At 39.4% G+C, this 14,060-nt stretch overlaps 1 protein-coding gene across 2 annotated transcripts in view; it reads left to right on the forward strand.

The window, feature by feature from the left end:
* The first annotated feature begins 290 nt into the window (after nt 1-290).
* Nucleotides 291-14,060, forward strand: part of dph1 (diphthamide biosynthesis 1) — a 55,938-nt gene continuing 42,168 nt past the window's right edge. For both annotated transcript variants that reach the window (XM_070905806.1, XM_070905807.1), the window contains exons 1-3: nt 291-342; nt 3,336-3,485; nt 12,593-12,656. In XM_070905806.1, coding sequence (XP_070761907.1) covers nt 291-342; nt 3,336-3,485; nt 12,593-12,656 — 266 coding nt within the window. The remainder of the gene's footprint in view (nt 343-3,335; nt 3,486-12,592; nt 12,657-14,060) is intronic.

A 14,060-nucleotide genomic window follows, 5' to 3' on the forward strand; every position in this document is an offset into this window, starting at 1 on the left:
AAATCATTTTGAAACTGTCTTATAAATTGGGCTTTTTACTTTTTTTTTTTTTACTTTTTAATTCATTTTATTTAATTTGGGGGGGGGGGGGGGCAATGTGGACAATGGACTCTTTAACCCATAGTTAAGTATACCTTAACGAGCTGTTGTGGTCTATCAGTCTGGTCCTGTCCTCCTGTCCCGTTCAGTGACATCGGTTGCATCGGTGTTCGACTTCTCTCCACTGAGCTCTTCAATCGATTGGTTTCGCCTTTCTTTACCTCACGTGTGACATGTTTGGGAGGAAAAACATGGCAGCACCCTCGAGTGAAGTCCAGATTGTGCCTACCAAAAAGCCCACAGGTAAATTTTAACGTCAAACACGAATTATTTAATAAAGTAGACAGAGACATATTATTTAGTACTTTATATAGATACCTAGCGTCTACGTCGATGAGTCGTTGCTATAACGACACTCGGCAGTTTTCAGCAAAATAACACAGCAGTCTGACTATGATGCAAGCACGAAAACGAGAAACGTCATCTCTTTATACATCCATGTTATGGTGTTTAGTTGCTCTCCAGCGGTGTTCAGTAGGCTGTAATCAACGTACATGACAAAACATTAGCTTTATTGGCTAATAGATAGCATCCGATCAGCGTTCAATGTTGTTGTGATGGCTTCATGGCGAGCATGTTCAACAGACTAGTTGACTGATTAAAGGTTCAGTTCAGGGTTTAGTTCAGTTCTTTATTGTCCTACTGGGGGAAATTCGGCTCGCAACAGAGCACAGATAAACACAATTGTACAAACATAACACTACAAAAATAAACTAAAATAATAAAATGCATTTTCATAGGATTAGATAATATAAAGTGCTACGGTGCTAAGTGTGAGCAAAAAGCGCAAAAGTGCACTTTCCTTTTGTGCAAGTTAAGGATGTTTATTGCACTAGGGACAAAGTAAATTTTAAATCTATTGCACTTTGCCCTGGGAAACCCCTGCCTCTGACCTAAACAGAGAAAATCCAGTGCCTCATAGAGAGGATGGTTTGGGCTCCTTAAAATCGATCCTGCCTCCTTCCTGGAGATAAAAGATGTCTGACAAGGAGGACTGCTGCTTAACAATGATCTTGCTTGCCACCTCAACAATGTTACCCAGTCTTTTTTTGTTTGTTTATGAAAGATGGTGTGTTTCATTGTTACAGAGAAGATCACCATTCCTGTCGGCATGAGCTTGATTTATTACAACAGAAGATCAATGTCTTTGCAGGGTACACTGGAGAAGAATTCATTCAGTATAAATGATATATTACCACCTGAAAACCGTCACATTTTCTCTTGTTACATGATGGCAGAAATACAATATACCGTTGAACACAACATCTTAGTTGATGCAATTTATTATTTGATTGAATTGCAGTGTTTGTTTTCCCTATATTGGATGTATATTATTTATATTTCCAAACCTTGTGGATGATATATCATTTGCCACTGATAGAGAAACAGGCAGCTGCATGCATTGTAAAGGAAGTTGTTGAGAGTAGTTGAGACCAGAGACAAAGTTTTCACATGATATGATTTTGATGTACTGTCGATGCTAACAGTGGCAATCATTGAATTCATGTTTCCACTTAAGTCATTTGAAAGGAATACAAACACAAAAGATTACCCAAAGAAATAGTTTTGGGTGAGAGTATATCTCTATATTCTGTATATGGGAAACACTGAAACAGCACTACGAAACATGAGCTCATTGCAGAGACTAGTTTTTTGGCTCATATTTTCAAAAGATAAACAAGAGGCCAAAATGGTTCAATCTCCTTTCAGTCCTCTTCTCTCTTACTAGCAAAGTCTCACACACTGCAAATCACCTCTATAGTAAAGTGAGATGATGCAGGGCTATTGATAGGGGGTGAAAGGTGGCGATGATCCTTATGGCCCACAAACCATGTAGTAGGAAAGGACCCAGAAAGTCATTTTTTAATCAAGTTTACTGCAAGTAAGAAGACACTAGGCTGGAGTTCTCCTAAAAATGTTGTTTACCCATTTGTAGAATAACGACAGATGGAGAAGGAGCAGCAAACTTGAGTGACTGCATTTTTTTTGTTTGTTTTGTTTTTCTTTAATTTAGGTTTCAGATATTTTACTTGTTTTTTTTATTTTAGTTATGATTCGAATATATATTGTGTGTGTTGTGAAAATAGCTCAAGTCAATGCATTACAGTCAAAGTACAGCAACGTCATCTGTGTCTGATGGCAAAGATTTACATAGAAAGTAGTTCAGTGGCAGCACAGCAGTGTGTGACTGTTTAACATGTTTTACATTTACAAAAAATAAATCATCTTACAAATGAAACACTATCATTTTGAATGTCTGCGTGGGTTCTCTCTGGGTAGGTTAATTGGCAGTCTAAATTGCTCATAGGTGTGACTGTGAGCGTGAATGGTTGTCTGTCTCTATGTGGCAGCGCTGTGATTGACCAGCCACTTGTCCAGGCTGTACACTGCCTCTCGCCAAATGTGAGCTGGGATCAGCTCCAGCCCACCACAACCCTTTAAGGGTAAGCGGTTATAGTTGATGGATCATGGATGTCTGAGTTATTTAGGGAACTCAACACAGAGTCAGTCAAGTCGAATTAAAAGTCAAAGTAAAGTAGTGCTTAGCCGTAATCAGTGGAAGTGTAAGCCTATCAGAAAGTACCAGTAATCACATAAAATGTAAATGTTATTCTGTTAAAAACAATGTATGGCATGGATGTGTAACAAAACGCAAATTACAAAAAACGTCCCGGTGCAGTGCCCAAATAAGATTGTACGTTGTGATAAAAAAAAATATCTCCCTGTACTTGAGAAGTGGGGCTACATCAAACTCAAACGCTGCCAGTAAAATCTGAGCCAAATCTCTCTCAGCTTTTTTTCCCATTTCAGCTGGCATTTCAAGCTACTAAGTAGCTTGTAGAAAATTATTTAGAGAAGGACAAATGTGTGGTGCTCTCCAATTCCACAGCTCTCATGCCTCTTAAAAGGTGGCCTATCCCTGTAGAGGTGGGAGACGCATTTAGAAAATTTGGATGTGAAAAGCGACTTTACTGAACTGTATTACCCCCGAGGGCCAGTCTGAACTGTAGAACATGTCAGAGGCCTGTGTTAAAGCACGAGTCTAGCTTCATTTGGTGCAGAGTGACCTGTGCAGACTTCACTGATACATTACTATCTGGCTGTGACCTTTTGCATGATGGTCTCATGGTATACCAGCTTGTCTGTAGAGCTAGGTCCATTAGATAGTTTAACTCCTTGCTTCGACCTGTGCTCATCGCATTGCTAACAGCTCAATCATTGAACTTTCTCTTCAGTCCGAGGACCACGGCGGGTAGCCAATCAAATTCCAGATGAAATCCTGCAAGACCCTGAGTTACAGGAGGCAATCAAAGCCCTGCCTGCAAATTACAACTTTGAGATCCACAAGACGGTTTGGCGAGTGAAACAAGCAAATGCTAAGAGAGGTGAGCACTGTTCTTTCTTAATGCATTTGAATCATTTTGCACACGATTGGGAATCTATATGGACTCTTTTAACTGAGACAGTCACTGCATTTACTGTAGGGGGGGGGGGGTGCCAGATAAAAGAGCAGCTGTTATTGCAAAGGTAAAACAGGGTCTGGGTGGTTTAACACAACATGGACATTATGTAAAAAGACATTCCACAATGTCACAATACTCACAAGTACAGTCTAAGAACGGCACAGAGATCCAAAGTGCTTGTGCTGGAGGCTTTTAAATTGCACAGCTGACTCCTGAATTAAGTTACATTAGCTGAATGGGAGCAGAGGCTGGATGAAGTTGCTTGGAAGTAAAGGATCTGAAAGAACAGCCTGTATTTACATAAGAGGAATAGTTCCAAGTTCATAGTCATATAAACTAGCAGGATCTCTGTCCCAAAACCTGATACTGACAACCATTACACTGTGCTACCATGCCCTACATCATCTGGGTTCAGAAAGATTTATTTTATGTGCATCCATGTCAATGTCACCACAACACACAACTAATATTAGCTGAAGGTTTATGAAACACTTCAGCACTTAAGTACTTTCCTGTGTGTTGTTACTCACACCTCATTAACAACGGCTTTGGGAGTTTAGAGAAGATTAGCAGTACTGAATTAATGTATGAAACACACAGGATGCACAGCAGTAAGAACAGCATACCGAAAGACAACGTGCGCAAGCATTCATTCACAATGCCATCCACGAGTGCATCAGTGATTTGACCTACTTTGACGACTTTATTGTGCAATCAGTAACCCGCAAGGTTCACACAGGTTTATCCAGTGTTGTGACAAATCAAAAACAGACCCAGTTGTCAAAAGGCCATGTAGGTCATCCCACATTAGAATCCAACATTACCAAACAAATATTTAACAGTATACATCAACAACACACGCTGTAAAGAAATCGGTATGTTTAAGATGTGATGCATTTGTACCCATGTGGTGATGTGATTTTTCTTGTGGTGAGTTCACTCTTTTTGGTCAATATGGACACCAAAGTGAAGCCGGATACTTTTCACAAGCACTTCCATGTTCAGTGTGTTTTGGCGTCGGTTAACACTGAATTTGTGAGGAGGATGTGTTAACCTTCTTTGATCTTCGGGGGGGGGCAATTCCCCCAGGAATTGTGCTCATGTGTTTATTGACAGAGTTGGAAGGGTACACTCACACTGCAGCTGATAGTGCTCAGGCTCAGGTTTTCATCTCACCATCCATGCAACACAGATGTTTGTGTGCAGCGTAACCAAAAACAAATACAAGAAAACATATTTTTCTATTTCTTTTTGTGACCCATATTGAAAGCAGAACTTGGCCTCATAAATAACAAACATTTCAAATCCAGGCTCAAAGTAAAAGGACGAAAAAGATGAATTCATTTATCAACTCCAAAACTGAGCAACAACTTCAGTTGCCTCTCTGACAGACTGTCCAGATGTCATATCTTTTGTTCGTTAGTGTTATTTCAGGATGGAGGTCACTTAAAAAGAATAGTATAGGCAAACAGGAACATCTGATCTGAGCAAAACATCTGAATTGAGTAGCAAGGCCTGCAGTGGGATTGTAGCCCCAGGACTAACTGATTGTGGGCACAGTGGGAGGCTTCACTGACATCGATGTACAGTATGTTGTGGTCGATGGCAACAGGCAAATCCTTTTTTGTTGCCCTAGAGCTGCCTTTAGTAGCATCACATTGTTTTCCTGGCCCTTCGACCATTATTAGGTGGTCATAAAAAAACAGAACAGAAAAAAAAAATTGTAAATACTATGAAGAAGCTTTGAAAGGGTGCAGTCAGTCTCCTATCAGTTTTGCATTATAAAGGCAGAGCTATATCTCCAAATTACAAAAACCGTAGGGAAACAAAGACACAGAGAAATTAAGTGATGGGTGACAAAATCCACAAGTCCTCGTTCTGTGTAAAAATGCAGTTTAACTGAAGCTAATGATAAGATTCAGCAGTCTGTTTGACAAATCAACTGAGTATCTTTCAAATCTACGTTGTTTTTAGTATAAAATTCCCTCTGCCTGCTGAGCCGCGGCAGAGGTATGGAAACACAAAGGGGGACTTGGTACTAAACAGTAACTTTTGTAGCGCTCCACTTGATTTTTATAACTCAGACTGCTGAAGCCTCATATTAGCTTTGGTTGAACTTAAGAATGTATTTTTACAAAGAACGAGGACTGTCCCCCATCACTTACATTGAAATTGCTTCGGGAAGTGATCTCTTTGCAGCAACAGCAATGATTACAGCAACCAAAACCTATTTCAATATACATATGGGCATGTGAGTATTGTTTTAAGAAAAGACTTCAAAAAATGTGAATCTATCCTTTAATAGCATATGTCCTTCAATTTCTTCCCTCATGCATTGTTAAATCTATATTTTGACTTTTCGTCGTACTTGGTGTTCCATGTGAAACAGTTCATGGGGTAGCATTACAATGGCGGCCTCCAGCCCCAGAAAAAATCGTCCTTCACTAATGTAAATGTCAGAATGTGTAGTCGTTCGGTCGTTCCTGCCTTGGGTGGAAATATGCAGATGGCATGCCAAGAGGACTGAATCATTTTTTACATGTCCCTGTGGGGAGCGTGTGGTTTCTGCAGCTTGCTGGCTTTGCTTTTTTGTTGTGTGATGTTTTTTTATCAGAGCTCATCCTCTCTGTCTGAACCCAGAGAGCATACCTCACCTTATCACCCCTGTCTCTCTCTGTTCCTTTTTGTGTCCATCTGTTTCTTTGTCAGCCTTTGAACTCCTCTTGAGTCTCATGCACTGTGCTTTTAAAGTAGAGGACTGAGGAACATCCAGTTGAATTTATTTTATCTGCCCAGCCTCTTTTTTTCTGAGTTTATAAATAGTCAAAAGCTTTGTGTTGTTTTGCCTAATTTTCTCCTTTTAATCTAATTGTGTGTTGTTTTGATATAATCTGTTGTGCATCTCAGCTCTTTACAAGCGCAGTTTAGTTGTTCAGAGTTTGTCTAACTGCTGCCGGCTATCTGCTATCACACATTCAGTTAAAATAAAGACAAGTGAACAAAAATTGAATTAGGTGATAATAACTATCAGACTTGAGTCTAGTGTTTTGTTTATAGAGAAGAAATGACATCTTCCGTTTGCTTTTTCTAGCCTTGGTTAAGTAATCGTTACATAGTCAGACCAATACTGTCTTTGAGAGTAATAAAAATCAGATAATGACATATTAGCAGATCTTTTTTTACATAAACACACATAAACAAGAATTTAATTGTTCCTTAAATTAGTTTGAAAAAAATATATCCAAGATATGTGCTGAATCTGATGATTCATCAGTCGGCTCTAACTGAAACTACTAAATGTGTTTCCAGGTAATAATGTTTGGCCCTTGGAGTTCAGGTTAACCACCAAATTAAGATGACACAGAATATGGCCATACCTACAGTATAGCCTCTTTTTTTTTTCGATTTGAGGTCATGTGCAGTGGGACTGTTTTTGATTCTCAATTCACGTTCATTCTTACCATTTTATTATGGCCTTTGTCTTACAACAGTTGTTCAGCCTTGAAATGGATGTGAAGCCAAAGAAGCAAAAAGCAGTACGGCCTTGATTGTCTTGGGGGACCTTGAATTCATGAAAGTGTTTCCCTGTGGGGATTGTAAAATGCTTGGGGAGTTGTTCTGTTTTCCAAGTTCTTTTCACAACTTCACTACAGACTATCAAAAGATTAGCACAGTTGACAGTTTCTCTTTAGATGCTTCCTTGAGCCTCGAGACAATAAGCAACATGTGGAGCATTTAGTTCCTCCTTTAGTTTCTGCAAGTTTCTTTCCATGGTACAGCTACTTTTATGAGAGGGGAAATAAGAGAAGAGTTATAATGATAATGCTGTAATCACAAAATTCTCAGAATCTTAAATGAAAGTTTGAATTGAGGATTGCCTCAATGTCAATGTTAACTAATCAAGCCACAGATGGCCCACCCCAACTAAAAGTCCATGGCTTTTTTCCCAATTAATGGTCCCTTTCTAAATAGCCTCTATGTGCATCCTCCAGTAACAGAACCACTGTTTTCTTTCATCCCCAAATACACAACAACTCCCCAGTTAGCAGTGTAAGACGGCCTTCTTTCCTCTGTCTGAAAAGCGTGTTCCTTTATAGAAAACATGACAGTAGTGAGAGCGCTGGCTGCCAGTGTAAAGTTCAAGCAGATCATAGTCAGTAGTATCTACAGACTGGACACGCACATGTGGATGTATGCGTTTACTGAAGAGCCTTATTAATGTTAACATGTTTACATACAATAACATACCTTAGTGGAGTTATGCCTATTCTGTCCAAAGTCAGAGTCGGTTTGTGTGACTTCCATTCACTCCAAATTTGCAAGTGAATTCACGCTTATGTATGTAAACACACTCTGAGACTCCACAAATATGGACAATTCCAAAATAGTAATTAATAATAATAAGTGCTAATAAAGAGTAAATGTATTTAATTATTTCAGAATTTATTGGTTAATTTATGTATTAGAAATATAAATAAGGTAAGACTAAATATATAGTGTAGGATGCAATACAACATAATAGCACCGCAAACTGCAGCCGCCTAAATGACACAAAGCTGAATCAACACGTCTCTAAAACAGATTCAACAAAAACTGAACAATATAACCGTCATGAAGGGAGGATTTATTACAGGAATTCCTTTATTAGGAAGCCTAATAAACTGGCAACTGAGATCATTAAAATGTATTCCTTTGATTATGTAATTGTGTCCTCTTTTTCTAATGTTGACTATTTTTGCGGTTCCATTACCATCTGCATAGCACTTCGTTCATATAGCAGTTGATTGACATTTCACTATTCCTCAAATCTAACCACAAATGTTATGCACGCACACACTCAAAATGTAATCTACTACAGGATAAACCCAGTATATAGTCTCATTCTAGTCTTCCTAGCCATAACCCCCCTTTTGAAAATTCTGAGTAATCCCTTGGCTTTGTCCGTTCAGTCTGCCGTTGGCTGATAAATTGGTCTTTCCAGCACTTTCGTATTTCACATCCTGTCTTTGATTGTTAACATAATCCCACATGTAGCTTTCTTGTTATTCAGCGTCACATGTCACATAACAACATCATTAGATGATGGGTGATTGACGGTTCACATAAGCCAAAAGTGATCTTTTTGTCACTGCATGTTGAGAAAGCCACATGTACGCAACAGTGGTCCACATTAAGTGATGTGTCTCCAGGAATAAGAAACCTCCCACCCTTGTTTCTTGGAGTTGTTAGCTGTAAAAACACATGGCATCCGAAGCCATTAAATGAACTTGTATCTCTTGTTTTTTTTGGGCGGCCAGCAGTGCACTTTCAAAGGTAGAAGCAGCAGTTTATCATCCTTGCGTGCAAACTCAAACATGCAGTCTCACAGCCAATCCCACCTCCAGCATCTGACTCACCTTTCACCAGGGGCAGCAGATGGAGAAAGCTCTTTGCTTCTGTCAGCTGTGGCAGAGGTGTGCTCTGAAACCTTTCTCTGTTAATAAACTTGCCCTTTTCTAAGTACTGACCTGTCTCTCACTGTCTGCATGAGCGCTTGGTGATCCCTTAACCTTTCATCAGTAAGAAATGTTCTCGCTCCTCCTCTTTGCACTGCCCCATCTATCACTCCATCTCATGACCATCCTCCCTCAACCTCCTTGGCCTTTTGTCTGTCCCAGCTTTTATTGTTTAATGCTGTCTGGCACTGAAGTTTGAAATTGTTTCAGGCCTAGTCATGTGAAAACGTCTGTGCGCGATGAATTCAGTATCTTTGAATTGTAAGTGTCCACTGAGACATTGATGGATTTATTGAAGTAAGGTGCGACAGAGTTTGACTGGGAGAAAATGTCATGGTTGATTGAAACAAAGCCTTTGTCTCCAGGTGCTTTATCCATCTGTCTGACTTGGTTGCAGGAACCTCACACTGAACTGGTCGACGCCTTGTGAATGCTTATTTGGGATCGTCTCAATCTGCATGAAACATAAATAGATTACTGCTTTAAAAAGGGTGAATGCCAAAAGAGAACTGTTGACAGGAGGCCTTGCTGATACACAAACAGTGTATCAGCAAGGCCTGTCACACAAACAGTGGAGTCTAATATAATCCCAAACGGCAAACTACTGAACAGCAGAACCCCTGTATTTCACTCAATTCCAAACAGACAAAAATGCACTCGCACTCAATTAAAGATCAGCTAAAAGTATCCTAAAACATGTCTACAGTCATTTGAACAGAAGCATGGCAACGTGTATTTAAAACATTAGTTATTAGTTCTCAACTAATTTAATCAAATGTTCATATTTTAGTCTTCTATACAGAAAATATGTTTATCTGCATTAAAAACAAGGAAATCCTTCCACATCTTTTCTTTTCTCAAAACATGTGAAATGAATATATGAAAGGAACCATTTGTTGCCAATACAGATAAACATGTTATCTTGATTTAAATGACCAATTATCTTGATGCAAGTCAAATGATGTTCATATTTCTCCTAATCTTTTGATTCTGTCCAAGATATTGACATGTGTTACTAGAAAACGGAAATGGAAGTTCTAATATTTATCAAAAATGGTCAATTAAAACAAAATTGCCAAACATTTCCTGGTTCCTGCTTCTCAAATGTGAGGAATTCCTGCTTTTCTCTGTTTTATATTTTACTGAAAATTGAGTGTCTTTTGGTTTTGGACTGTTGGTCATATGAAATGAGAAAGAGGCTCTGGGGGAAATTGAGATGAACATTTTTCTCCATTTTCGGACATTTTATAGATCAAATGGGTAATAATTAATTGAAAAAATAATGTATTCGATTTTTTGATGGAGAAAAAAATGTTAGTTGCAGCCTGAATAGGTATACAACTTTTCACTTTCAAATTGCCACATTAGTCCATATCTGCTTTCCTTACTAATCTCCTCTCTGTCACTCTTGTCTTTTCCTTCTCATCCACTTCATGCTCTGATTCCCGTTCTGTTATTCCTTGCAGGGTTATACATGACATCATCAATATCTTAGTAGTCTCTGATGCCAAGGTGTCGTCATGTTTATTTGATGAGGAGATGGCAGAATTAATGTATACTAAATCATGGATTCTTTAGGATCTTTTAATGCAAAAACTACAAGCCGTATCTCGTAAGAAATCCCCAAAGGACATTCGGATTTTCATGTACTTTGAATTCTGAGAAAACACGATGATATTATCTTGAAAGGAGCTGAAAGTTGCAGTTCAGTTTGCCTGAGATGAGGAAGCTAAAACATTTTGATTGGTGTTGAAGTCTGGGAAAAAAATATTTGGCCATGTAAAACTCATACAATTATCTTTATTTATAGAAATCTAAAATCAAAATAGTTGAAGGTAAGTTAGATGATTCTCTAAGGAAATGAAAATAACTGAAAATTGAATGACTTAAAAGGAAAATAAATCTGATCCAGCAGATACTCCAACCACAATGAGGACTAATGTCACCACAGATCCAAAGCTAACATCAAAAGAGTGCAATATTGTGCTTTGTATTTGTACGTTTGATTTATATTGTACTATTGCACATAAAAAATGTAATTAAATTAAGAGTTTAGGAAAAGCCTTTACATTAAAATTAGTTTTAAGGAAGGATTCTAAAGGAAGCCCTGGCTTACTCTAGCTGATTATTTTAAGGTTCAACCTCAATGACCACATAAACTCTCTGTTGCCTCTGTGGTGATTTGAAATGGTCAGATATTATGTTGATTATTATTACTGATCCTTTTCTTTCCCAGAAACTTAACTACCAGCCGCAACAGGGTGTTTTCGCCTTTTGAGTCTGTGTGAGTGTCATCATGATAAAATGTGGTCCTGGGAAACTATCACCGAAGCGGTTTTGAATACTTTGCCAGGTGTTTATATGTCTGTCTGTCTGTGGACTGATTCTGTCAACGCAATAGCATCACAACTGCGATACGAAACTTTACAGGTGTGTAGTTGAGATCAAAATGAAGGCAGAATTCAAAGATGGGTTTGGTCTGAGCAAGGGCACTGAGCGTAAGCGGGTAGGAAGTAGGGAAGGTGCCCCACTTTACTCCCCTGGCGCGGATCACTATTCATGGTCGTTTTTAATGATTGTTTGCGCAAAATACTATATTGTGGTGTGATCCCATCACAAGAGGGCCTCTATTTACGTCTTGTTTTCAGAAACCCATACTTTTTTTAACTGAATCTAATTTATTTCGAAAGACATATTTGTGGTGAGCTCACACTTTCCTTATTATTGAGAGTTCTGTGCTTTTGGTGCTGGAGGTGGAAAATGTTTCATGCAACACTGATCCATTTACATTAGCAGCAAATCCAGCAGAATGTGCAACCTCACATCATTTGCGTGAGTTTTCTTTAAAGGAATATGCATTAAGGAAATAGCCCCACTTCACTGACTGCAGGCGGGGTGCAGTTGAGATGACAGGCCCTTCTGCCTGTTTGATAAAAAAAACATGCCCTGTTTGTCGATGCATAGTGAGTCTGAAACGAGGCACAAACCACTTAGTATATCCTGCCCTAAACGAGGTTTTTCCATTGGTTCATCTCAGTTGCCGTCGCACATCAGTAGATCAGTAGGTCTCCTGTTGTCAACACGCAACTCCATCAGCAGGGCAAATGCTTGTTAATTGGTTGCTTGATTTCAATTTTATAGCAGCCCCATCAGTTTGCCCATATTAAATTCTAGCTCTGAGACATAAACTTGTGTGGAGCTGGTGTTTTTGTGTGTTTCAGTAGCAAAGAGAGTGGCAGGCATGGAGAGTGACAGGAAAAAGAGAGAGTTTAATGGCTCTGTACAAGCCATGAGCTGTAGACCTGTGGTGATTGGTTTGGACTATATTTCCAACGGCTCGTCACTCGCTAAAATAAACCAACAGTGTTGCTGTGGCAGAGGGGAAATTGCCCTGAAATGTCACTATTTGCTGTCAGTGGAGCACTCTGAACCAGTAACAGTGGCTATGTATAGCGATGCTGTCCGGGTTTTGTTAAATAACATGTTGCCGTCAATCTAACGCAAATATGTAACTTCTTTTTCCACTCTCTCCAGTGGCTCTGCAGCTTCCAGAGGGCCTGCAGATGTTTGCCTGTGTCATCGCTGACATCATTGAGAGGTAAGGCAGAGAAAGAAAGAGTTTTTTTTTATTCTGATTGCTTAAGTTATTTGATAGTCTATGAGTAAGCAGCAGGTGTAGAAGTCAAGCCAGCAGCGTACGAACTTCAACTGCCACAGCCACTGATAGTCATTAGGAGAGCGAGAGCTTTATCGTAATTCCCCGCACACGACTCAATCCAGGATTCAGCAGAAAATGAGACACGATTACGCTGTTTTAGGACGGAGCAGATATCACAGCTTTCCTAGCTCACAGTTGGAGGAGAGAAGAGATATTATTCTTGTTAATTACATCTTGTTTCACTCTGCATATGCCCTATTGCACACTAGCACTCTATCACACAGGCACCACAAAGTTTTTGTCATCCTGCAGCAAGAAGTGCTGCAGCATTAATGTGCTCCAGACTTAATAGTCTTATATGCTACACTGTGGTTTGGTCTGCACTGTGCTATACACAGTTTGTACTTCAGAGCTTGGTAAATAGAAACACACCCTCTGAAAAACTCTTATGTGAGGGCCACAATGAAGAAAAATCAGCTCTGCTTTTCCATTTTTCTCCCTGGTTGTTACGTCTGTGGTCACATTTCCTCTTCAGTTGGCCTCTGTTTCTCAGGAGGACTGTGTGCCGAGTGTTTTCTCAAAGAAAATGGCTGCTATCATTAAACACCCAGAGTGGATTCCTTTCATAGGTGTTTAGTCAATGCTAACATGATTACAAGATGGACAAAATGAAGACGAGTGGCTGGAGCTGCCATAAACTTTTCAGGCTGGATGGATATTTGATTTCACACAGTAAACTTGGATCACATCAGTTTGTGCTCTTCATGCTTACATGCACTTTCTATTACTATGCCAAGATACATTTATTTACCATATAACTGATAAAACTTTGGTCTTGCTCAAAAAAGTGTTGGGCAGAGGGTTGTATTTCTCCCTTGCCTCAACTCTTTTATCTATCTTCTCTTTTTACTCCTTTATTCATCTTTTGTCCAGCTGTATCAGACCTCCATCGCTCTATCTTTCTATCACTCTCTGTATAGTCATTTCTACTTTTTTTTATCACAAGCAAGATGATAGAGTGAAGTTTTGATGATAGGGTCTGGTCTTATCAGTCCTGCTCCTATCAGACTGAGAGCTACCACCGTTTGCTGCATGGCACCCTTGCAGTCCACATTTATATGTTTGAATTGTCAGTGTCCATCATGGAGTCTGCTTAATCTGCCCCATCTCTTCTAATGAGAGCAATTAGCGGACCCTAATTGCTTTTCTCACTGTCTTCATACCTCATAGTCTATCGCTCGTCTCTCTGTTTTTTTCACCCTCTCCTCACCATCTGCACGATTTCTCCCCACGACTGTGGCAGAGAAGATGGTTCTCACGGTTTCCCTTCATTAGGTCCTACTA

The sequence above is a fragment of the Enoplosus armatus genome, chromosome 5 (genome assembly GCF_043641665.1).
Source record: "Enoplosus armatus isolate fEnoArm2 chromosome 5, fEnoArm2.hap1, whole genome shotgun sequence".
NCBI classification, from domain to species: domain Eukaryota; kingdom Metazoa; phylum Chordata; class Actinopteri; order Centrarchiformes; family Enoplosidae; genus Enoplosus; species Enoplosus armatus.